Raw genomic sequence first — 25,662 nt, 5'->3', positions numbered from 1 at the left:
CAATCTAAAACGGTTTTGCAATTCATATCATGATGAAGATGCTCTCAGTGGTTAATAAGTGTTGACTATTATCAAATAAAATATTGTTTTTGTCATTAATTCAGTCCTATTTAGTCCTATAAACTCTGAAATTTAAGAATAAACAGTTAGCATGAGAGGTGAACACTGAACCTAAACTTTCGGGGTCTTGGAAATGTTCACTGTATCAGATTTATGAAAGCAGACAAGAGTATTTTCCAGAAAATTCAAAGTTTTGCTAAATTTGTTTTGTTGTATTTGTCAAAGAAAACAAAACATTTCAGTTATGGATAGATAGAGAGTTTTGTGAATTACCGGGAAAAATAAACATTGCATAATGGAAAATCTAAATATCAAAATGTCATATCTGACTTGTCCATTTTCAGAATCGAAGATTTTTGCAGATAACCTTTTTTATCACGAATTTATCTGAATATTAGGAATTTATAGTTAAAAACTCAAGTCTAAAACCAACGAGTAGAAAATTGATACTGATTAAACTTTAGTTAAAAATAGAAATTCATACGGTATAAAACTAAAAAAAACGACTTGCGAAAACAATCTGAATAAAGCAATAACAAGTTTTGTATGATCTCAAAAATAACTCGGAAGGTTTACTTCTAAAAATGTTATAATTATGAATTAAAAAATTTTGTAAACTAGAAACTTTGAAATTTAGAAATGCTATCAAAATTGATCCGCATGTACGGAAAGTTCGCAATTCTTGGAAACAGTTTATTCAAAATTGTTTGTTAATTAGTGACAATTGATTTTTTGTAATTATCAAAGTACACCGTTCAACCAATCAACAATTTAACATTGGGGCGCGTTTGAAATTCTCGGTCACCATTTTACATCATGTGCCTTGTCCCAGTACCCAAACTTTTAGAAGCAATCATTTCAAAGTAAAAACTAATCATTTGTATTCTCACCGTTGATTTTACCCTGCCTACATTAGCCGTCAAATAACAAACTAGTCGTACCAAGGTGTTTTCGATGTCCCAAGCGTCTCTCTCCGTTCGCTGTTCCCCCCTTTTTCAGACCAGCCACTATTGAAAAACAAGTGACGCGATGGGCAGAAATAGTAGCACAGTTCCAGAGTGTGTCAGACATTCCGAATGTCTATACAAAAACATGAAGCCACCCTTTTCATTTCACCCATCTAAAACTATACTTTTCTTATGTGTTTTATTGTTTTAAACTTTTAATATTTATCGAATTTAAGTTATCGATTATTTTCAATTTTCAGGGTTTTCCCAAAGACATGGGCAATTTAGGCCTGGCTCTTCCAGTCCGCGATTTGTCTTATGGTAAGTTTGCAGGTGGCTTTAATTTAATTCAATTTTCTATATGGAAATATTGATCGATTCGCCATCGAATTTTGTAGATGACGCAAAATTTGAATAAAGAAGTTATAAATCAAAAAATGAGACTATGTTCTACCAAAATAATTAGGAAGATTTTTAATTTTAAATACTTTGCTCTTGTAGCAATGTGCACCACAATTTCGCAATTTTAGCTTACCTTAAGTTGCATAATAGAGCATAGTATTACAAAATAGTTGTCTGCTCTAGTATAATGGGAAGCTTTTTTAAATAATAATTGCTCAATTTTTTGTATTTTCAGACAATCGTAAGTGGGATGATAGCAGGTGTAATGCTAAACCAACAAGCCCAGTGTTGTGACAAGATGCTGCGATGCGATGTCACCCATCAAATAATCAAATTGTTGCGTTTTGCTTGGAGTTCAATTAGGGTGTTTTCCATTATTCATTCCAACTTCTTAAATGATAATCGAAAAGTCAATAACATCTTTTCACATCGTCAAATTCGCTTATGCCACGCGAAAGTTAGACCATATGCCGTACTTGTTTGTAGGTTTTATTTTTCTTTACTGAAGCCTCACAACTTGGCGATTTCAGAGCGCATACCGTGGCCATCAACATTATTATAAAATCACACAACGACTGGTTCAACTAGGTGGTCCGTTTTATCGGAATTGGATGTCGCTATCGTCCCTCCTCAGGCCTTGTTGGGCAACAATTGTAACTGATCAAAAGCTGTCTGGTGGATCAGTGACCATAACAATGTATGCACAACCTCTTCGGACTTTTCTGCATCTATGGTGGCGCTGTATCTGGTTATTGTATTTTTAGATGAATTAAAGAATGTTGGGACCGAAAATGTTATTGTTTCGTTACACTTCACAAATTTTCAGGTTCACATGTAAAAGAAAATCATCTCCAGATAAAGAAAAAAATCTTAACCGAATTTTACAAAAATTGACAAATATACAAGCTCACAAAACATTGTGCAAAACTCTATATGCTGGTTTAGTTTAGTTGGTAATAGATAGATAAATTTTGAAATGGAAGTAACAATTTAGATTCAATGGAACCAAAGTGACCGCTTACGACTGGGTTTCATAATGGGACTTTAAGCTCAAAAATTCCTGAAAATTATTATGACTGTTTAAAAAAAAGGTGTTACCAAAATTGTGCAGCACCTCGCAGAGCGAAAAAAAATATTAGGTACATCGCGCTGTTTTATTTAAAAAAAATGGGAAAAAATCAAAAAAATCAAAAGGGAACAAAGGAAAAAAATAATAGTTGCATATTTTTCGATGGTTTATTGACAAAAAACACCATGGATAATTTTACATTTTTTGCTACAGTGTGCCCAATTATGGTAACACGTTTTTTATGAGAGCAACGGTTGAAAAAAACTTATTAGTACTTCTACTTCAATGATTTGCATTTTTCAAATCCTTTTAACTAGGTCGGCAAATAAGTTTCGACATATTTTGTCAATTCACGATTTTTGTAAATTTTAAGTGTGGGACTTATAGCCAGAGTAAGTATATACAAGCTTCAATTTAGTGAGACACTTACTGTTAGTTATTTCGGCCCGATTCTTGTTACTTTGATCTGAAAAAAACGCCGAATTAAAAACGAATTTCGCGATTTTGTGTTAGGCTTTTGAGTTTTACAGTTTTGAGCAATTAGTCTCGTGTGGCACATTTATTGAGAAAAACCCTACAAAACAACTGGAACAATCACATCTTTCCACGAACAAATCATTCAAAGCTCATTTCGCCCATTGGGGCAAAGAGAAACAGCAAAGAGAGGAAATCCCCACTTGATCTGCCAACAACATAAATACATTGAAGTCTTACATTTATGGCGCACATCAGGCCATTGTTACAGTAGCCGCTGCAGCCGTTCAAACTTTTTGCAGTGTTGCTCTTTTAAAGAAAGGTTTTATTAAGAGAAAACATGAATAATCAGAGACAATTAAACCAATCTCTTGATAGAGACCTTGGAAATCCTTTTTCTATCCGCATCGGATCTCCGCTAACTTTCCAATATTTATTTTGATGAAACAGAAAAGACGAAGTATTATTCAACTGGAATGCAGCATCAATTTCAGGAGGTGAATTCTGAAAAGATATGTAAATTTTATGAACAGAAAATTTGTAATTTTTCACTTGGGAAATAAAAAAAATGTTTTTTTCAGATTTGAAACTGAAACCAACAGTAAATTTTGATGACCTGGAAAAAAAATGACGTTTGCAATAAACAGTTATTGAAACTCTTAACCATGAAACTATAGGTACCTGATTTTCAAAAATCGACACAATTGCACGCGGCCATAACTTGTGTTTTCCGTAACGAGAATATTGCCAGAAATAAGATTCTAAAATTGTGAATAATTCGATACGATAACTTTCTCTCTGCATACTTTTGAAAAAATATGGTTTTCCATCTTCATGGTAATATAAAGCTGCATTGATTCCATCAGGAGTGTCTGTGAGTCCCTGTGAAATCTTCTTTGGATACCCGTTCATCATATCCCCGTGTTTCGTCATCACCCAGTATGTGTCTTTCTGGAAATCATTCCTCTGATTAATATTTGATTTATTCCATTTATATGGTTTTTCTAATAGTCTCACACACTTTATTAGTACTGCACATTCAAAAACTGTTTGAAAATTAGACTTGCACTCCCTATTGGTAGAATTTTCTTTGTTCCAAGACCGCTCAAAAACTTTAATACGTTTTCAATGGTTCTTGTTTATTTGCTAACTTACAAAAATAGTTAGATGTGTTGTATTTTTTGTTACTATGTTTTAATCCCAATTTTTCTGAATAGCTAATTGAAATTCTTGTTCTTCTTGATAAAAACAAATAATCTAATGCAAAAAAATTGTCAGAAAATTAGTATTGCACTTCCTGTCAGGCGATACGAGGGGAAGTGTTCGAAAAATAGTATTGCAGTCGTACTAACAAACGAAATAAGATATCATGTTTTTTCTTGTGAATTTTAAAAGTAGAATATCAAAAATTGCCATGGGAGAAATTCTTGTTTAATGCAAAATATCATAACGGACTTTGAAATTTCTTTGTTATTTTCCATTTCAACCTACTTTGAAAAAATATACATTCCCATGTCTATCGGTGGTAGCTGCTTCTAATGGACCCTCAAATGGAAAAATGCGATTTATTTTCCTTGGCAACAGCCATTTTCGTGTTGTCTTCAGTTCAAAAAACATCTTACCTGCAACTAACACATGCTTTTAGAAGTTTCTATGTAATACCTCTGAACGCCAAAATTGTTCCGTTCTTCAATGTGGTAACTGCATCAAGGTACGGTTTAGTACACAGTTCAGATCTCCAAATGTGATGTTCTGACGCTTTTTTTCGTATTTTTACTGGTGCCCCGTATAACCGTTTTACAGCAGAAATGTCATCTGTCATAGAATTAGTTTATTTTTAATTTGCTACAAAAATGTACCTTGATGGAGATGCATAACTGCTCCCGTGTACTGTTTGTAGAACGGAGCCATAATGGATAAGTGGTTTGAAGAGTGCTTCAAGCCCAGGGAATGGCCTATTTCATGAACTGCCACTGCATATAAGTCAACACCTTCTGAATAAATCTTAAGTGGAATAGAGAAAACGTTGTCCAATTAAAAGTTATTGGAAATACATAAACTTTATTTAGAACTCTCAACATTGTTCTTCATCCTAGATGAATTTAATATTATATTTCTCAATTCTCTTAATTCCAGAACTCATTCACTCAAGTTTTTGTTAATATCACTCCAACGGGCGTAAAATTCTCAAATACATTCTCAAATTGCCACAAATTAAAAAAATAAAATAAGATTTCCTTCGTTGGTGAAAATTTGCCCAGTTTAATTAAACGAGATATGATTAGTTCAAAAGCCTGTTTGTGAGAATACGAAAAACACAACAAGTTCAGTGTTTCAAATTTTAATACAGATTAAATGCATGTCTATAAATAATTTCTAATGTCTATCATGTCTATAATCTAATGTCCACAAAACAAAAAACTGGAGTTAGTTCAAAATAATTTGAATAATGCTAAACATTATCAAATATCAACCTTGAACTTTTAAAAACATTTTCGAATTTTCGACTTTGTTTGTATAGAGAAAGAAACTATCATTTTTATGATTAATACTAAAAAGAAAAACTATACTTGTTTTGTTGGCGCTCCATAGTTCGTCTTCATCAAAATGCACATCTCCTCCGTATCTGGGAAAAAATGCATGAGCTAGAATGTTTCCTGCAACATAAATACAAATGTAAAAAATAAGATAGCAATATCAAAAAAAGAAAAACCTTTCCCATCGAACGGCTCTCCGTCTTCATGATCGCCGGCGGCGAAAACGATATCAATGTTGGCTTTCTGCTCATCTTCATCATCCACGGCGACAAACCAGAGACGAGTGTGTTCTTCCCATGTATACAAAATGACACAAAAATTCAATTAGTATGTACTTTTGCATTTTTTTGAGAGCATTGCCTCTTCACAAAATCCTATGCTTTGACAGGCTTCGAGTCACTTTTACGACTAATTAAGCTCTTGCACTTTGTGCTTTTAAGTAGATTTTCTAACTTTCTTCCCGCCTACACAAAAAGGCGTTCTGAGTTTTTAGCAATGATTTTTAAAGTTCTGGTTTTTTTGCTTGGAGACAGTTTGTAATTTCTTACACTGAGGGCGAGTTTTGGCTACCCGGCCTTCTTGAAAAAATACTAACGTTTTTCTCTTATATTTGAATGTAACATTCACAATTCACATAAGCGAAAATCAAACAAAATTATAACTTTTAAAAGTCTTATTTTTGAGTGCGAAGTATCTTGGATGTTTGGCAGTTTTTCTGTGAAACTGTCATGATTTCTTGTTGTTGCTCAATTGTTATCATTAGCATTCAATAAAGCCAACTCCAAACGCGGAACTTTTTTCTCACCACAACACGTATTCATATTTGATTTACCCGAAACAAGGTGAGAGGATGACGAGATGATTGTAATACGCCGCGCTTTGTGCTTGCAAACATAAAAGTGGCGTACCGCGAATGCTCTTGCAAATACTGCTTTTTGTTGGCTCAAACTCATCCGTTGACTGGGTTGCTTTAATCGGTACGTTATAACGCTCTTTCCCCAGTATGATCCTAAAATTGATGAAGCTAGTTTTTTTTACATAATTTATTTCATTATTCTAAATTTGGTCAATAAGTTTGTTTTAGCTTCAGAAAAAGTTATATATTATAATTGGCTGTATTTGTTAATTGTCAACAATTTGTAAGCCATCAAAATATAAGTTTACGCTTTACCTTTCTCAAGGATATTTTAGTTTTTACTCATAACATTTATTATATTCTTCCGATTTTATATTGTTGATTATGCATATTATTCAGCTTGATTTTCCTATTTTCTTTATTATTACCAAAACTCTAAAGTGCATTAAATGTGGAGTGTAAAACCGAAAATTAAAAACTTTTTCATATTCTTTACAATTTTTTTTCGATACGAAAATTATGAGATTTACCGTTTAAGCACGTTTTTCCACAATTTTTTTTTAAATTTGGAAGTTTTAGGTCGACCCATCTCGAGCCATTGAACAGACCTAGAAATTATAAAAACCTAATGCTATGACGCTAAAATGGCAAAACATCGTAATAAAACTTAAAAATAAAACTTTGGAAAATGTATACTTTGAACCAAAGAGTGGTGACAACTGAGTTCGAACCATTTTGTAAAAATCTAAAAAACTGTCGGATGGTCGAACCCTTAACGTTGAAATATAAATATTTTGAGCATAATTAAAAAAATAAAACTGGACTACCAAAAAAGTTGAGTTTTGACCGATTTTTGACTTGAAAAGTTATGTTATGATATTTAATAATTTCAGGCATTTGAAACTAATTAATAATTGGAGAATCTATTTATATACATCTCCTGTTAGTTGAACAAATCATGTGATTTTCAAAAGTCTCATATGGAATTTGACACTTTCCTCTCACCTTCAATTGAATACCGCTTCACACGCGATTTCGATTCTAACATTACGTTCTGCAATGACCTTATTTTGATTCATTAATAACACCTCTGCCACCACACCTAGAACGGCAAATATTAACTCAATAACTTACATTGATGATGAATCCAGATAAGATGTAGAGGTACCACCACCGCCGCCAAACGGTCATAATCGGATTACGATGAGAACTTGGACCAAGAGTAGTAAGTTAGTACGTAAGAAGTAGCAATGGAAGGTCAACGGTCTATGGTAATTAGCGGGTTAGAGGCTGGGCGCAATTCGTCATGGAAGGCAAAACGCTTGTATTGTTGAGGCGGTGCGGTTGACGTTCAGTCACCCTTTTATGAGCCATTGTTTTACTCAGCGAGCCGCCTCCTTGACAACTCACGACATCTGCTTTGAGGGTTCTGAGATTCCAGATGTTTTGAAGGATCAAAACAAGATTATTCTTTGCGAGTAATCAGATAAAGTACTAAACAAGAGTGGAAGACGTAAGATGTGAAGCCTGAGTTGTGTTGAACAAGTGGTGGGTTTCACGGATGTTTCTTTAGGCAGTATTGAAATGATAGTTAATTAAATTGCCCTGAGGTATTTTTGTAGTATGTATGAATGATTACAAGACGAAGTACGCCCAATTGGAAAACTCAGCTCTCACAATTTTCTTGCCTCAAAATAAAGACTTTCCAAGTTTGTTTGAAAAATTTACCATGTTATTCGGATGTTTTAAAACCATAAAAAGGAGTTTCAATGATTTCCCCACTAGCCTCACTCCACCTTTATGTAAATGCATAATATTCAGTAATACACTTGAAATAACACTTTGGTAATTGTGTAGTACATAGCTGTGTCTAAAAATGATATTGTTTTTCTTATACTTAAGGCTTTAATTGTGAACAAGCACTAACGTTTTCTGGATGAAATGGAGCTTTGTAACAAACATATGAAAATTGTATTATTCACAACGTTTCATCAAAAGTTTTTTTACTTGGTGCTACATCTCTAATTTTGCTTGTTTTAGTTCTTCTGGTTTTCCTGAAATGTGATTGTATTCTCTTGTGAATAAATATTTTTTCCAGCTCAATTAAAAACGTCAGAATGTTGAGTTTTTTAATTGAGAGAGGTTTTTGAAAGAGTTGAACAATAATTATTTAAATCTGTGATTTATTTATAAGATTTTAAAACTTAAATTCATCACCACACACGCCATACAAAAAAAAATAATTTCATATTTTGTTCAAAGATTTGATGATTCATATTTATTAGACCTTCCTAAGCACTTATCCCACATTTCAATCTCAAAGTGTAACCCAATCCGCATGCAAGATTCAAGTGCTGTGTTCCTTTCCTCCCATTAGCCGAATCTCAAAAGTTGGAGTTTCCATCAGATCTGTCATCCTCTCAAGCGGCCTTTCATTCCCTTTCACGCATCGGTGTTCTAACTGTGCGTCTCTCAATGTCCTCATTTCCGTCCCTCCACGCTCGTCACTCCTTCTTCCAACAAATGTGTTGTGAGTGTTCGGGTCCAAGGACGCGAGTTTTCATAAATTTTCATAAATCTAGATGGGAATGATTTCCGATTGGCAATTTAAAAAATATTATGACATTGAAGAGTAAGTGTTCATGAAAATAAAAATTACTGTTTAGCTTTTCTGTGTGAATGTTCTAGCTAACGTAATGGACGACGTACCACTTGCCGGATTTTTATTGTATTTTTTTCAATTTCAATTTGAATATATATATATATATATATATATATATATATATATGCAAAAAACTAAGAACAATTCTCTGAAGTACTGTAAAATTGGTTTGAAAAACAACATAATGAGTCTATTGTTCAGATTTTTTCTGCCAAAACCATTTCTTCAATTTGAACTTTTTTGAACCACATCTAACAAAACCGAGCATGAACATTTAAAATATCGAAGATTGCCTATATTGACTTTTTCGTCCTTCAATATAACCATCTCGTACTCTTAGGGGTTATTTCCATGCCTTTTTTATTCCTCCTTTGAGATTTTTCAAGAATAAAAAATCTATAATGTTTTTAAAGTGACCTGGGCAGCCCCCGCTCATTGAAAGGAACTTAGCTCTACCGGTAGATCGAAAACAAACTGTAAGAATTTAACTATTTTGATGAAACTTTTTCTTGAAAAAAGGCACATTTTCAAATTGTAAGTTTATTGACTTTTGTGCTCTCTTATCCCTAGAGTATTTCGCAACATTTCTGTACAAGTTAGCTTTCACAATTTTTGTTTGAAACACATCAAAGCTTCAATGTTCAACCCTTCCCATCCAGCGAACATTCTAACTTTACTCGTTCAAAGTTTAACGTTCTGATATTCAATACATGAGAAAAAGAGAAGTTTTAACTTAAAATACCCCATCCTCGTATTCCAACCACCAAATTCTTTCGCGTCAACATCATGTCGGTTTCTAATCGTGCCCAGCCATCAGTTTGTTAGCTCTCTCACTCTTCTCCTTTCTTCTTTTTTCTTTTTTGTTTCTCTTTACCCTCATTCCCTCAGTTTGTGTTTCAAAACCAGCATTTCGCCCCTGTTTATCGCTTTATCCATGTCCCAAATTTTGTTGACCAAAGATGCGCTTACCCAATGATTTTTTTCTCAACTCGAGTTTACGAATGAGTTACCACGGGATTTTATTTCAAAAATTGTTTCAGTTATTGATAACTCAATATTCCCAAACATATCTGTGAAAAAGATTTTGATTTTGAAATATTGATACTACACATGTTGATAATTCCGACAACTTTCCAAATTGCCGCTGGTCAGAAACTTTAGAAATTAGCATTTGTCAAAGTTCTTAATTGCCGCGCAACCCCGTATTGATAAAGTAGATTCATTCGAACGGTGGTAAGAAAAAAATGTGGGCTCCTGCACTACATTATGAGAGCCTTTGCATTCGAAAAAATTACTGTCGACTCATGTCATATTCATTTCGCAAAATCTAATCTTATCGGTAAACAGTCAAATTTTTTGAACTTGGTGTAAGCTCTTCAAAGAAGAACACAAATAAAACTCTTGGCGGCCAACTATTTTTCTTATTGAATCCACTCTCTCTATGAGTCACTAGCCGAAAAAACAAAAGTGGCGTACGCTGATGATGTCGAAATCGAGAATCTTTCAGTGATCGTAAATTTTCTTAATGTCTTCCAACTGCCTTTTTAGTCGACAATGAAATCTTCACGCAAATATCTCGGTGGGTGGTCCTTCTAACGGGCGACTTCCCGTCGATTCGGTTGTATTCCTTTGTTGTAAATTTTTCGATTTTGTTTGATTGTTGTGATTGTCAATTAAAACAAAAGTATGAAGCTTTCTAATTACCCTGAGAACTGCAGAAACCACTGAAATGTTTCGTTCCACACGAAACTTGTTCAAGATTAACTTTTTCTCAAAGAGTTACACTTGAACTTGTTGCAAACACGTGTTACAAGTTTTTCGCAGCTTAAAATTAACGTGACATTCTTTGTAGTCCGTGATGCTCCGAGGAATTAAATAGTTAAGTTCTGTTGTGTTCAAAAATTTCTTCTTATTATAGTTGTGCACCCAAAGTTTCGATTCTAGGATTTCAAAGTTCTGACGTTTTTTCCAATTATTGCAAAAAAAGTGGGAATAAAATTGCTGATTTCTGAAAAAAATTTCGTAACTAACTTTTTTGTTTCCAATATACGCGATCGTACTTTTTGCCTCGTCACTCACTCGTTATCCTCAGTTTATTAATACTGTTTTTTCACTAATTATGATTGCGTTCCAATTCCTCGACATTCTTACTTACCTTATTCTCTCTCCGCCCTTTATATGTTGAATATAACCCATCTTCTATCTGATGACTCTACTGTTTTCATATCATCAACAAATGGTACAGCCAGCTCTGAACTCAATTATGGTGCATCGACCTATACCCCAATCCGTTATCTTATTGTTTCTCCGCCCATTGTATATTGGGCACTTGTGTATTATTTCCCCTCATTTTTAAAATTAATCAAACTTCCATATACTTCCATACATTTTAATAAACCTGATGCCCAGTTTTTCTTTTTAGGCTTTGAAATGATTATTTTCTAAGCCGAAAAATATAAAAATACAAAAAATCCAAACGTTTTTATTTAAAAATTTATTTTTGAAAATGAGGAGAAATAATACACAAGTACCGTATATTGCACACCTTTTGTAAACAACTATGTGCGCAAGCGAACTGTAAAAAAACTCACGTGTCATTTCCTCTTTTCAAGTTTTTCCTCTCCCAATCCCTCAACTTCTGAGTCTTCAGTCCCATCACACTATTTCCCGTCTTATGTCCGCTCAATGGTAAACTTTGAGGGTCGACCAGCCGGTTCTGTTCTAACTATTTTACCTTCTTTTCGATCATCACAGTGTTTTGTTTTTTTTTCAGTTTTTGTTATTGATTTATTTAAAGAATTTGTTCACTCTTGAAAACGAATTCATTTAAAAACAAGAAAAGCCGTTTTTTTTTTTGTTGTTTTCCATTTTTCTACGGTCATCTTTCGTTCCATTCTCGTTAATTAAGGATAGATTCTCTTGCCAAACAATATATTATCCCTTTTTCTGACATTTGCATTATTGTTTTTCCATTCTTTTCTGGAATATTTTATGTGGCTTTATTGAAAACAGAAAAGAGCAACAGTTTTTTTTAATTCGAAATGCAATTTGAATTAGAAATTTGTTTCGTTTTTCAACTGTTTGATGCATTAGATTCAACAATGTCTTTTCCATCAGCACATTTTAAGTTTTTTTCTGTTACAAACTGCAATTTTTCGGAGAATATTTGTAATATTCGAAAATAACTAAATATATTTAAAAAAAAAAACGTTCCAAACATTTTTTGATAGTTTAAAAATTTCATTTTTTTTGAAAAAATAAAGACAATTGCCAAAATTACTTAAAAAAAGGTTTTTGAAAAACTTTGGTAACAAGGTTTTCTTTTCTTTCTCATCGTAATTAGTATGAATTAATACTAATTTACTATACTGAAATTACATTCAAATCTGCTTTACTAACTAGAATGAACCTTTTGAAACCTTGAGCGTAAAAAAATACTCTTGGGACAACCGCTTGTTGCACCAAACAGAAAATGAATACCTAAAGGAAGCGGAAGTGTGTCCACATGAGCAAACAGTATTTTTTACAGCCAACGCCTTCCATTTTTACATTTGATGTAACGTTTTCCATTCACAAGCTGACCTATCATTTATGATTCACCTTTACCCTTTGCTTCCGATGATGATGCACATCGGAAGTGAGAGTTTTACGCCTGGTTTTCCTTATTTTCTAAATTCGAATATTTTGCCGCCAGCTTCTTACTCCTTTTCATGTTATTCCTCCCTTTTCACCCATTTCAAATCAAACATAAACACGCTGTCCTTTACTTTCTCGCCGCTTCCTTTGTTCAACCTCTTCTGGCTTTGGCGTCCGTCAATCATATCAATTTGTTCCGGTAGAATAGATTTTCACAAAAAGGCGACAATTTCCCGAGGCACTGCGCCTTTGCTTTTGTCAGTATTAAAATTCTAACTATAAACAAAGTTTTTCTCATATGTCTGTTGTAGTTGACAAACATTTCTGCCTCTAACTGATTTAATCTAGATTATGACAGTTTTTATATTGTTTGAAGTTTAAAATTAGTATTTTAATACAACCGTTTTTTATTCAATTTTTTCAAATCCCATTCAATACATACAACTCATCTCAATACAATTTCTATTTTCTCGTTAGCTGAGAGCTTTCTCGAACTTTGTCATTCTTTGCTATTTCTGTTTGGTGAACATCCAGAAGGGAATATTTTTATGCTTCACGTCCTTCCTGATGTCAATGGTCATCCCTCTGTAACAAAATAAAACGTAGAATTGCATTTTGACGTCATGCAGTAAAAAATGGGGGAAACGTAAGAGTTGTCTAGTAGTTTGGATAACTTGAAGAGGTACTTTCTTCCTACTGTCTAATTCATTTTGACCATCTTAGGTTTGAGTTTGAAGTTTTATTTTACTTTTCATGTTTTAATTACAATTACTTCTTCTGAATATTAAAAAAAACTGTACTGAGCACCAATACTAACTAATTTTCGGTACAAAAAAAACATATTGTTCTGTTTGAGTTCTTTCACACTGTTCCTCCACACCCATCACACTCACTTTTGTTTTCTCCGTCTTCACTCACCAAATTTCTGCTTTCTCGACGTCTTCTTTACTTTTTATGACGATCATTCTCCTCTTTTTGATGACCTGAAGAGGCAACAACCTCGTCTTCAAGCGTGTTGAGAGGCATTTAATTGACCATTAATGGCGAGGCGGCCAGTCGAGAATTTGGAAAATTACTATTGGAAAATAGGGATTGAGTTTGGGAAGAAGTTTGATGTAGTTTTATAAATCAATCAGCCAATTTTGAAAATTTAAGCATTTTTGTTGAATTCTCAAAAAATTTAAAAACGTCTCAACAAAATGTTCACTGCAATTTCTTTCCAATTCGGAATCTTCCTTAGCACATAATGTATCGAAATCGGTGACGATCCTGTGTGTTTATTTTAAATTTTTTGAGTATTTTTGCAATGCCTATTTAAATTAGCTCCCATCTCATAAATATACAATTACTAGACTAGTTTGCACACTTCACCTGACTTTATTTTTCAGAGTCCCATTCTCGAAAATATTCTAACAAAAACACCTTCGACTCGATTAATCATAGTGACGTTTGATATAATAATTGAGCATAAAAAATTTCTACTCAATTTCTTGTTTTCAAACCATCTGCATTTTTATTTTATTTCTTCAGACACTTGTATCTAACTATTCAACAAAGGTTGTCGTTTAAATTTTCTTTTTATTGCAGAAAAAACACCTTATATTTTTTCGAAATCGCGTGAATCTTGATTCTCCTCCAGTCTTCGAACGGTCAAAAAATGATATACTTTTTTGGTATTGACGAATGGTTAACTTCATCCGGGAAAACATGTAATGTGAGCATGAAGGTAATGAAAATTCTAGGAGTTTTTAAAAATAAACAAATTATGTATTTCAGAAGTCAATATTATGCTCAGTAATGTTTCTTTTACTGTTCGCAGCAGGAATTGCTCAGTTTTTCTTCATCGATCATTTCAAATTAGTTGTTCCATCAGTTGGTGAGTAAATTTTGCAATACGATCATAGATTCCGTTATGCCTGTAGCTGGAAAAAAAGATTGAATATGTATGTATATGATAAAGAAGGAATAAAGGTTGGGGATGTTGAACGTAAAGGCCATGTGCTCAAATTTCGTGGTAGAACTTTTTTGAAAAAGTCAACAAAAAAAAACTTAATTTAGCTAAAATCTCCAATTTGGGACAATTTTCCATGTCAGAGCAATGGGAAGTTATTTTTTTTTCTGCTTATCATCTTTTGTTGCATATCTTGGGTATTTTAATTCATATTACTTTGTTGATTAACGTGCATTCAAAACTGATAGGTGACCAATTTTTGTCAATTTTGGTTACCCATCGGCTTTATATGTTAACTAAATAATGTGAGATAAACGACAAAAAAATGCAGTCAAAAATGATAATTCAAAAAATGTCAATATGCATTTTTTTTCCCGAACGTTTTGAACTACCATAAAAAATGTATAGCAATTTTTGACAAATGTATAGTTAAAAGAGAAAATATGCAAACTTTTTATCAATCAATATTTCTGCCAGTTTTGTATTGCCCTGAAGATTTTTTAAATTATTATTTGACTACGTTTTGTCTATCAGTTTCCTTTTTCGTTTTCAAAAAGTTTCAAAAATTGTTAATCTATGACATGCAAATGAGAAAAAATACGGTATATATGTAACTTTGAATTTTCCATTTCAAAATAACTGGTGTTTGATCGTTAGAAATTTCAGGCCATGCGATCCTCTTCTTATTCGAAATGATTTGCTTCCTGGTGCTCATCAACGCGCTTTTCAATGAACGACCACTTCTCTTCCTTCCATTTGTGATCGCAGAAGTTGTGAGATGTGTCTGCTTGGTTGGCGTCATTTTCCTGTACATCATCAAAATGTTTCAAGTACAGGGACATGAAGATGAAAGGTAAATCTGAACTTCATTCCCGGTGTAGTTATAATTAAGTATGTTCAGGCCAAATATTGTGCTCCCCGCTCTTCACTATGACAATGAACACAAGACAGTAAAGCAAATGGTAAAACTGGATCTGCATCTGATTTTCATTTTCTTCTTTCACCTAATTTTGGCTGCTATAGGTTACCGGTGCTATCAGGTAACTTTTTTTATTTAGAAAAATAATTTTCAAAAAAAAATACTGCAAGGTATACAAAATTGCTAAGAAATTTTAAAAAAATTTTAAAGAAATTTATTTTAGAAATTTTAAAGAAATTTCAAATTTTAAAGGTCCTAATGTTTTATACATTCTGTCATTTCTTTGATTTCAAATTTATTAAACGTTTTATACTTTGGATGCACACGGTTACAATTTGTCTTTTTAAGCAATATTTTCAAAATTACCACAAAAAAATACGATGCTCCAAAAAAACCTTTTTAGAATGATTAGTGCATCTAATTATCATGATTATTGATCACTATTTTTATTACAGATCTATTCAAGAGGAACCCGCCGTAACAGAATGAACCCCGCAGACTACCGTCCAACACAACCAATGCACACAGTCATTGTCCTCGAACAGCCAATTGAGCAAGCTATGTATGGAAAAAAACCCGTTAATTAATCAGTTATCAGACGCATTACGTGAACAGAAGCGTACCGAAATCTAACATGCGGGTCGTTTTTGAATCTCCACAATCATTGGATCCCCCTTGAAATTATTGAGTACAATATTTCTCATGTAATAATTTTGTTTTCCTTCAATTGTAAGTATGTAAATTTGCATACTTTTTTGTGAACAACCACGTGATGCAAGAAGATTTTTATTTTTAATAAAAGTGTAAATATTTGAAAAAGCATTTAGACACCAGTGTTCTGCACACCGTTAAATTTGTAGTACTGCTAAAATTTGGCAATCGATCCTTAACCTGCGTTTTTCGGCAGAGAAGGACGGGGCTGTGAGCTTTTTTGATGATTTTTTTTGCATTAAGCATTCGAATTGCTTACCTATGTCCCATTTATAAAGCTTTGAATGAAAGTTGAACCACGTCGCACGCTTGTAAACTCTGCCAGCTTCTGCGGAACAAAAAAAAATTACATAACCAGAACACTTCAAGACATTTGTATGTCTGCGACGTGTCATTAGGGAGCAGAACTCAAAGGGTCCAAAGATTGAAGTCACATATTCTAAGTTTCTAACCATCAAACACTAAATTTTTGCAAAGATAGACCCATACATTTCAGATTTTCTGTAATTTCAGAGGAAATGGTATTAACTTCCAATTAGGAAAAAGTTAATAAAATTTCAGTATAGAAAAAAAGTTTCAACATTTCAAGCAAGTTTCTTCAAAAAAAGTGGTTCAAAAACCACAGTGTGGAGCGAAGCCCTACTCAATAATACATTTATTCATAGTTTCTCTTCAAAACTTTCCCACTTCAGTAGCCCTTCTTATATACTCAAATCACTTTCTATCAAACTTTCTCAATTAGAATCACATATACAGCCAACACATTTAAAATGCCATCATCCTCATCTATTGGGTTGATCGGGCAGCTTCGTTCGTCGTACAGTGTCTCCCGTGTGTCAAACGGTCGGACAGGTGAGACGGTAAAGATGCGCAATCATGTAGTTGCGCAAAAATCATAGCGTTATGAAAAAGTGCATACACAAGATGCTGTTCGGCGGCTTTTTAGCCAAACGCGTCTTTGACATGTAAATTGGCAAGATCCCAAGAACAAAATCAGTATTAAAAATTTAAACAAAAAAGATGGAATTCGAGAATGAGGGCAAGAATTGGTAATGTATGTGAATGTGAAATGAGTAAGAGACATGGTTTTGTTCCGCTGTCTGGAAACTTTGTAACTTGATATTTATGGACAACACCAGATCTATCACAAATATGTCTAGCTTTTCGAAAGTTTTCTTCGTTATAACATCGATATGCATGAAAACCTTGATCACTGTGATTGTTTCTAAAAATAAATTATTTTTAAATTGTTAGTGGTCAAAAAACATTCTTTTAACAGAATTGCAAAACTTTCTATTTCGCTTTCACCGGGATATTATGACAATTCAACTTTTAATCACATCTTTCAAGCGCCGAACAACTTTGGCGAGACGCCAGATGCGGTCGGTTGAACCCGCCCACGAAGTGTAAGCGACACCTAACGGGCCAAGTTTTTTGCTGTTTCCTCTATCAAACCGTATAAAAGCGCCGCCAACCACTTGAGATTCTAACATTCACTGCTTTAACAATGAGTGACTCGGCTCGTATTGCAGCTTATGGTGCAATCACCATCTGTACCATTAGTATTACCGCCACTTTGTTTTATCTTCCAGTTTTCTTTTCGAGAATTGAGAATATCAGAACCAGCCTTGCATTCAGCATGGAAGAGTTCAATACTCTCCAGGTATAATTTCTCTCAAGTTTTTTTTGTTTTTATCATGAATGAATTCTCAGGCTGAAGTCTGGGGAGACATGGTTCACCTTCGCGGAGAGATTCCAGGACTTAAGAGACACCAAGTAAAGAGACAGGCTGGAAATGAGCAATGCAACTGCGACCAACAAAATTTGTGCCCAACTGGACCAAAGGGACGACCAGGATCCGATGGACTTGACGGGCTTCCAGGAACACCAGGAGAGCAGGGAGAACAGGGATTAGCCGGAATCGCCCCAGAAGCTGAAAAGTCAAAGGACGGATGCCGCGTCTGCCCACCAGGACCACCGGGAACAACTATATCCAGGGATATCCAGGACAGCCAGGACCACAAGGACTTCCAGGAAACCAGGGAGATCAAGGAGAGATCGGACGCGAAGGATCACCAGGAGCCCAGGGAGCTCCAGGAGATATGGGAATGATGGGAGAGGCAGGAAAGGAAGGCGAGAAGGGAGCTCCAGGAAGAGAGGGAGTTCGTGGAGAGAAGGGACCATCTGGACCACCAGGACTTCCAGGACTCGTTGGACCAAAGGGATTCTCTGGAAACAGTGGGCCACCAGGAAGCCCAGGAGAGCCAGGGCCAGAAGGAGAGCAAGGACCAGCTGGAAAGGATGGAGCTCCAGGTTACGATGGTGGATTCGGAAACTATGGAGAGGCAGGACAGCCAGGAGAGGATGCCGGATACTGCAAGTGTCCAACCAGAAAGCAGAGAAAGCATTAAATGTTCAGAGTTTTATACAGATTATATTATCTTCAATAAATATACATATACATTCATTCCTGTGTAAAATGATTGTCCCAAAATTTACCAGAGTTTCCAGTACGGAAAAAATTTAAAAAAAAACAGAAAATAAACTCGCCAGAGCATATGGTGCACATCAGGGGTGTGCAGCAAGTTTGCCTAATTTGCCGTTTGCCGAATTTGCCGAGCTCGACAAATTTCGAAATTTGCCGCACACATCAAAAATTTGACACTACAATTTTGACCAAAACTATTGATTTTGTCCCCAGAAATTTAGTAAAATGGCACAAAATTGAGTTATTTTTATGCTTGAGCAGACACTCTACACTGAACTTATTCACACACCAAATTTTTATTCAGAATTCTCTACTAATTTTGAGATTTACCGCACACCTCTGGTGCACATATTGTCAGTGCACTGTATAACTTTATGAATAAATTCAGATTGACAGCAGATGATCCAAACTGCCTTGTTTCTTCTATTGGTCTTACATTTCAATGCCAAGTCAGGAAGTTAGTATATAGGTTGTCTTAAATTTCAGCTAGCGTTGTCGGTAAACGGTAGTCTATATAGTTTCGGAATTGATTTTCCATTGAAACAAACCATTATGAGTTGTGGAACAAAACCAAAAATTAAGTTACGGAAAAACATAAATATATTAAAATAATTTTTTTTTCTAACCATGCAAATTATGAGTAAAAATTTTTGATTGTAACCCGCCTTTCATATGAGTCATACCCTGCACACCTGATTGGAAAATTATTAAGTGGCATTTTTTTTTTTGAAAACAACACATCCTTCACCATTCTAGGTCCATTTCCCCTTTACCCAATCTATAACAGTTGTGTATGTTCAGTTCGCTTGTATTTTTTTGTCTCTCTCCATGCGTCTCTCGAATACATGTTATCTGTACCCTATGCGCACCGACACAGAGTTGTTGACGCGTTTAGACAGAGAGTGTAGATAGATGCAAGTCTGCTCTAATGCAATATTGCGCTTGATTCAAAAAACGTTCGTCTGTTCTTCCGCAGATAGTTGTTCTTATTTGGTTGCTATTTTCCTTCCTTTTTTTGTCAGTGCTTTTTTGTTATGTGTTTTGAAGCATGCTCTTTGAGAAACAGTGAGAGGTAGTCAAGGATCAGAGCCCTTGAGCAAATATTATTTGTTTCTGTAGGACATGCCTTATTTTCGCTGATTTTTGTCTCAATTTCACGTGTTTTTGGGAACAATTCTCACAATAACATTGACTTATAAAAGTAATTAAGAGTTGGCATGAATCGGTTAACGGTACGTGGAAATTTTTTGTTCCACGTGGTTTTGCTGACTAGAATTTTGCCGTGAACTCTCTTTTTCATAACATTGTGCTTGTTCAAATCTAATTTCAGAAAACAAAAATTCCGATTTCTGAAAATTAAACTGTTTGTTCAACCTTGTGACAATTTCAGAACTGTTTTTGTTAAACTTAAAAATCCAATTGGCATGTGCTGTTTACCTCATGCCAATAATAATAAATAAACGCCGCCTGATTTTTTAGGAGTTTATATCATCACTCTGAATGCAGAAATTTCAATGTATTCAGTTTTTGTATCTTTTTGTCGCTCTCAATATAACATCACTCATTTAGAAATGTGCTACATATGTCCCAAGGTTTCTTGGATGTAAATTTTTTGTTTTGTGGATACATTTTCCCATTATCACCTTGACTACACGCCTTTCAATGCACTTTTTTTTTCAAAACATGACAATTTCCTAGAAACGCGTTCTCTTTTGTTTCAGAAAACGTCATTCAACGGAAGTGACGATCTACAACAAGTTTGAGGTTTGGACACAGTGACACGGTGACACCCACTGATTTTCGATCTACATTTTTGACGAGGTTTGTCACCCACCAAACAAAAATTCTTACTGTTAGCATATGTGTCTAATCGAAGAAACAGTCTGTCTACATTTTTTTTTGCAATTCGAAACAAAAAAAGCGATTTGCTGCTCTTCCTTTTCCCAGTTTTTCTGTAACTTTTCTCGGAAAAAATGCTATCATCTAATCGCCGCTCACGTGAACCGTACTTTTTCGTTATCAATAAGGACTTTGCTTTCTATCTGAATGATCAGTCATCGTATATTTAGAAAATGTCAATTGTGCTGGGAGTTCAGCACTTTGAAGTTTGATTGTATTTATTTTTAGCTTCAAATTACGATTTTTGATGACTTTTTCACCAACGCAACTATACAACCAGCGAGTGACCGCTTGACCCTCACACATTTCTATCTTCTCACAGCTTGTAACATTTATCAATGGTAGCATGCGATGTATCTCATTCACGGGGGCGACCTGAGCCGGAGATCAAAAAATACTTTAAGAACGATAAGTACTTATTATAAGCTGTTCAAGGATAGAATTGAAAGAATTCGGTCGCTTTGATCTTATGAGCACGTCCATTAGGAATTCGCACGCAAACTTTGTTCTCAAGCTTGTATGAAACTCTTCTTGGATTTATTTTCTTAGAGCAAATTTTAATTCCTTTAAAACGATACATTGAACAAAAGTTATTTCAAAAAAAAAGCGTATAATGTTTTTTTTTCCAAAATTTGAATGTTGGGTAGATAAATATTTGCAATCCTTGTAGTAAATATTGTTCAGAAATAATTCCTAAATCTCTAATCACAGCCAACTCGCAAACATGGATTAAAAAGAAAGAGTATGATTTGCTTAATGTGAACATAAAAATTTGTGATGTATGATTTGTAAACAATTGCAATTATTCCGGAATAAGTAGATTAAAAATCCAATAATTGAATTTTTCTGAAAAAATCTTTTTGAAATACTTGCTATTTTTTAAAACCAAAATATCACAAAGAAAAAATCCCGGATTCCAATTTTTATGTTAAAATATTTCATCAGATTTCCAACTGTGGAATGCAAAATTTTAATGAGAGTATAGTTGCTTGCAATTTCACCTGCAAAACTCCTAGTGTCAGCATTCTATTTTTGCTGAATTCTATCAGTTTTCCCAACCCGGAAATGTATTTTTCAGAATAGATTATTAGTGTAGTTCAGAGGTTTTCCCTAGTCTCGACAAAGAGCAAAATCAGAAATCGTTTTTTTCCTCCACTCTCGCATTCCAAAAGCTTCCTTCTTAACTATTCAGAAAAGCACGCTAGTTGGTTCAAGTTTCCCTGGGCTTCCTCTTATTTCTCAAAGAAAATCAAAAAACCACCAAGTCTTCTATCTTTTATTAAAGCCTTCCTTTTTGTGCTTCAATGTGCATTTTATGCATGTTGTTGCACCGATGCAGCACCGGAAATCTCATTTCCACACGACCCGCCCCTTTCACTTTTGCAATCTATTTCGCTTTTTTAGACATCCCCTTTTTTTCGCTTTACATTCAGTTTGCAATGTTGCATAGACATTACACTAAAACCCTCCAGTTTATACATACCTGACCATCAGCAGTTTTGTTCATTTCTTTTATAAAACTTCGAACCAACTACAACAATGACTACCTGATTACATTACCAGAGTAGAGAATTGTCTTCTTCCTGTCATGTCGAATTAAGTGTTTTTTTTTGCCTGATTCCTGGTCTCATCTAGTCTGATCTTTGTGATTATCAATTATCATTCGCATGTTCCTTCAATTCAAACAACCAACTTGTTGGCTATAAAAAGAAGATAAAGGAGGGATTGCTAAATAATGATGTTAACTGTTCTGAATCAATGATTTGTGGTGGTCAGAATAGCTTTTACAAATTAGACTGCTATGTGTTACCTTTCCATTTTACTAAACTTACTTGACTGTGTTGCTAACTAGTAAAAAAAGTGTAAGGTTAAATGTTTAAGCTCCCTCGATTTTTTTTAAAAATAGAACCATTGAAAATACATTTATTGTATATTCAACACGCAACAGTTCCCGCGTCGTTCAACCAAATTCATTCAGAAATTGCTATTCCTAAATCAGATATCTTCCCATTTTATTTTTGCATCACCTTTGGTTTAAAGTTTTGCAATTGTGTCCTCTATAGGATCTAAGATTGAGCTGTTCATATTTGCACTGACCAAACCATTTGCCACGCAACACTTTGAACTATTTATTTGCACACGTGCGCGGTTCGGTTTTTGAAATCCGTAGTTTCTGACTCCTCCTCCCCCTGTTTCATCACACAGATATTGTCTATCCAGGACCCAATTTCATACTCTCTGACGCTTTGCACCTTGGTCCCCCTTCAACCACCGGGGAGCAAACGTGACAATTGCTATGAGAGTTGAAATGGAGAAAAAATGAAAGGAAATAAAGAAGAAAGAAGCATCGGTTATTTGAACCCCTCATCACTCGATGAGTTGAATGTAGATGTGGTGAAATTATATATTTCTCTTGAGTAGCCAATAATTTTGTTTTGCTGTTTTTTTTCTTGTTGAACGAAAAAAATTGAATTGAATTCTCTCCCTTTCTTTTTATTTCTTTTTCTTCGTTTTTCTAACCCAACCAAATTTAATTTGCAATCGGACGTGGAACACTGCATCTTCATTTTGCAATTTAATAATCTCTCAACCAGTACACTAATCTTTTTGTTGTGACATTAACTCAGTCGTCGTATTGTGGGTCTATGGTCTCCTTTTGTTCTTTGTTCCGTCGAGCTGAAAGTCAGATATAGAAAGCTTATCATTGAGAGGAGACGCCATGTGGCGAGATCGAGTCCATTGCAACATGATGGATATTTTTTTTGACAAATGGCGTTTCAGAGAACATCGGTCTACTTCCGGATGGTTGCAATAGTTTTTGTCTGTGAGAATTCAGGAGTTATAATTCGATTTTAAACGTTTTACGAATTAATATGTTGAACTGTATGGTTTCGGCACAGCAATCTAGTACTCATCTTAAACAAACTTGTTGAGAATCAAAATTCATGTTTTTTTCTCTTTTTTGATATTATTTTTGTTCATCCAGCTTCTCCTCAAACTCCTGTGTTTTTTTTTCTTGATTCAACAACAATTCATACACATAAACGTTCAAACAGCAAATGTCCTAGAAACGCTGAAAATATTCCCAAGTCTCCACATTGTGTTTGTTCTCTTAATTTGCTGCAAACCGAATGAAAACACTATGAGAAAATATAATCATAAAAAAATATCGTTCCACTTTTGTACATTTCTCTATTTTTGTACCTTTTTGAAATTCATTCATCAAAGGGTCGTTATCAATGTAGAGGCCCCTATTTTTCTTCATTCCGAAGATGATCTTTAAATTTTCGCTTTCAACGTTCCTTGTTCAACATTGATTTGGGAAAGACGACACGAGTCTGAAGATGAAAAGGGTAACCCCCGAAGGTTTTCGCCTTCTTATCAGCCCTTCTTCCACTCCGCCCTTCGCAACATGCCTTTCTGTCTCGCAAGCACTCTTTTTTTGTCTGTGTGTGTATGTCTGATTGCGTGCGTGTATGTCAGCCGGAGGGGGACGCTTTGCAACCAAAAGTCCAATACGCTCCGCCCATTACTGTGCCCTTCGCTCCAGTTTTTGTCTGTACAAATACGTAACTTTTTCCTTCTTCCTTACAAAGCCTCTTTTCTGTTAAAAATATCAGTTTTACTTATCACTAGCTTAATTTTGAAAATAATAAACATTGCAATTTGCGAAATTTTAATTTGTTTAAAATCTAAATTTAATTCTCGACTTTGGATTTGCCAAGAATGTACCTCTTATACCAAAACAAAACAAAACAAATTTAAATAATAAAAAAGAATAAACCAAAACACCTTATCCGTTCCCTCACCATGTCCCCCTCTTCAGTTGTGCTCGAATGACAACACATCGCCGTTCACATATATTTTCGTCCGCTTCTTCTCTATTTCCTCTCGTTCATTCTTGCTCTCCTATCCAACTGGTCAACATTTAGTTGGATGATGGCGACACTCGGCTCATTTCGCAAACATTTTTCGAAAAAACCGTCACATGTTCGGTCTCATATTCTCGAATGCTCCTCCTCGTTCGGCAAATGTTTGGTGTCTTGGATGGGAGCCAAAAAGTTCTCCCATATATTTTGTTTTATTTTTTCAAGAGTTTTCGTTTCCTTAGGTTTCCTTTCAATAATCATGCGGTAACTTGCGTTTTTGTTCATTTCATTACAGTCGTTCCAATTTCTAGTTAAAACAAAATACAACTTATTCTCGTAGTCAAGAAACATGTACATATATGACTCACTAACAAATAAATATTAAGAATTAGCTTCATTTCAGAGTTTGTATTATGTTCTAACTTGAGCATGTTAGTGTTTTTACATCTCTTTTGCGAATTGCAAACATGTTCGAGTACCCTGCACTATTGCACTTTATCCATTCAGCTATAAAAATAGCTGCAGTCAATCAAAATCCGAATCCTTTTGTTTTGTTTTTTTGAATGTGTGGGAGGAACCCTCCAATTTTTGTCTGCCTCGCAATCAATGCTCCAGCATAAATAAAACAAATGGTTGACAGATGAAAAGTGGTGGAAACGAAACCAGAGAAAACGAAAAACACAAGTGAGGGTGTGTTTGTGTGTGAGTGTGTTTCAAGCCACCCTTGTTCCGCCATAGCACCCAGCGAAAAAAGAGGCACTGCGCAACACTAGAGGCTGTGGACTCGTGTCCCTTCTTCCCATTTCAGTGGACCCTCGAAGGGATAGTGGCTAACGTGCGCGCGTGCGCGTAGAGCCGGGGGCCACACACACAGTGAGAGCAAAATTTGTGGAGTACTAGACGTCTCTGACCAAAGGCGCCACGTGAGTTTGTAGTGAGTGAGTAAAGCAATTGAAGGAAGAAGAAGAAGAAGGAGAAAAGCGCTAAATTTTTTTTGTTCACTTCTCTGTAGTCATCCTTCTACACTCTCTTGTTTTGCTATTGTTGTTCTTTTGTTTTTTATAGTTAAAATATTTGATGTAACTGAAAAGAATTCATAGATATCGCCAGTTTAAAAAGTAACTACATCCTTCTCCTTGATCTCTCAACAAGCTTTTTATTCAATTACAACGCTATAATTAT

At 34.7% G+C, this 25,662-nt stretch overlaps 2 protein-coding genes, 1 long non-coding RNA gene, 6 other non-coding genes and 1 pseudogene across 10 annotated transcripts; 7 read left to right on the top strand and 3 right to left on the bottom strand.

Moving 5' to 3' along the window:
* Positions 1 to 1,267: 1,267 nt before the first annotated feature.
* Positions 1,268 to 2,197, top strand: lep-5. The gene is made up of 3 exons (NR_149260.1): positions 1,268 to 1,328; positions 1,645 to 1,891; positions 1,940 to 2,197. It is a non-coding gene; the product is annotated as a long non-coding RNA lep-5 (long non-coding RNA).
* A 1,103-nt stretch (positions 2,198 to 3,300) lies between these two features.
* zmp-5 (Peptidase metallopeptidase domain-containing protein) lies at positions 3,301 to 7,671 on the bottom strand (the record flags this gene model as incomplete). The annotated part of the gene is made up of 12 exons (NM_001346619.2): positions 7,600 to 7,671; positions 7,480 to 7,569; positions 7,351 to 7,399; positions 6,398 to 6,498; positions 5,666 to 5,789; positions 5,523 to 5,609; positions 4,812 to 4,946; positions 4,615 to 4,767; positions 4,444 to 4,574; positions 3,759 to 3,903; positions 3,634 to 3,713; positions 3,301 to 3,456 (listed from the first exon to the last, which is right to left on the bottom strand). The coding sequence occupies exons 2-12, from the start codon at positions 7,534 to 7,536 to the stop codon at positions 3,301 to 3,303; spliced, it is 1,218 nt and encodes a 405-aa protein (NP_001333542.1). The 5' UTR covers positions 7,537 to 7,569; positions 7,600 to 7,671.
* H36L18.4 lies at positions 6,332 to 6,472 on the top strand. Its single transcript, NR_072289.1, has one exon. It is a non-coding gene; the product is annotated as an Unclassified non-coding RNA H36L18.4 (non-coding RNA).
* A 4,329-nt stretch (positions 7,672 to 12,000) lies between the features above and the next one.
* Positions 12,001 to 12,140, top strand: H36L18.5. Its single transcript, NR_102219.1, has one exon. It is a non-coding gene; the product is annotated as an Unclassified non-coding RNA H36L18.5 (non-coding RNA).
* A 399-nt stretch (positions 12,141 to 12,539) lies between these two features.
* On the bottom strand, positions 12,540 to 12,666 carry H36L18.3. Its single transcript, NR_072288.1, has one exon. It is a non-coding gene; the product is annotated as an Unclassified non-coding RNA H36L18.3 (non-coding RNA).
* A 1,562-nt stretch (positions 12,667 to 14,228) lies between these two features.
* On the top strand, positions 14,229 to 16,332 carry R09A8.5 (Protein TEX261). Its single transcript, NM_077710.8, has 5 exons — positions 14,229 to 14,369; positions 14,420 to 14,519; positions 15,261 to 15,447; positions 15,496 to 15,634; positions 15,969 to 16,332. Exons 1-5 carry the CDS (start codon positions 14,301 to 14,303, stop codon positions 16,098 to 16,100), a joined length of 627 nt encoding a protein of 208 aa, NP_510111.1. The 5' UTR covers positions 14,229 to 14,300; the 3' UTR covers positions 16,101 to 16,332.
* Positions 16,333 to 17,731: 1,399 nt separating this feature from the next.
* On the top strand, positions 17,732 to 18,635 carry col-182 (annotated as a pseudogene). The gene is made up of 2 exons: positions 17,732 to 17,887; positions 17,938 to 18,635. Coding segments are annotated over exons 1-2 (854 nt in total).
* A 4,027-nt stretch (positions 18,636 to 22,662) lies between these two features.
* On the bottom strand, positions 22,663 to 22,879 carry R09A8.7. Its single transcript, NR_072286.1, has one exon. It is a non-coding gene; the product is annotated as an Unclassified non-coding RNA R09A8.7 (non-coding RNA).
* On the top strand, positions 22,696 to 22,810 carry R09A8.8. The gene has a single exon (NR_072287.1). It is a non-coding gene; the product is annotated as an Unclassified non-coding RNA R09A8.8 (non-coding RNA).
* A 2,339-nt stretch (positions 22,880 to 25,218) lies between the features above and the next one.
* On the top strand, positions 25,219 to 25,362 carry R09A8.6. Its single transcript, NR_072285.1, has one exon. It is a non-coding gene; the product is annotated as an Unclassified non-coding RNA R09A8.6 (non-coding RNA).
* Positions 25,363 to 25,662: the final 300 nt, after the last annotated feature.

Source organism: Caenorhabditis elegans, chromosome X (assembly GCF_000002985.6).
Source record: "Caenorhabditis elegans chromosome X".
Classification (NCBI taxonomy): domain Eukaryota; kingdom Metazoa; phylum Nematoda; class Chromadorea; order Rhabditida; family Rhabditidae; genus Caenorhabditis; species Caenorhabditis elegans.
The sequence above is the reverse complement of the archived record's forward strand: the minus strand, read 5'-3'. Positions and strand labels throughout refer to the sequence as shown.

Bases quoted from the DNA above. Each gene is read 5' to 3' on its own strand.
- R09A8.5 (NM_077710.8), top strand. From the start codon at position 14,301: ATGATATACTTTTTTGGTATTGACGAATGGTTAACTTCATCCGGGAAA. The intron at 14,520-15,260 runs GTGAGTAAATTT...TAGAAATTTCAG, and splicing joins ATTAGTTGTTCCATCAGTTG to GCCATGCGATCCTCTTCTTA. The intron at 15,448-15,495 runs GTAAATCTGAAC...AAGTATGTTCAG, and splicing joins CAGGGACATGAAGATGAAAG to GCCAAATATTGTGCTCCCCG.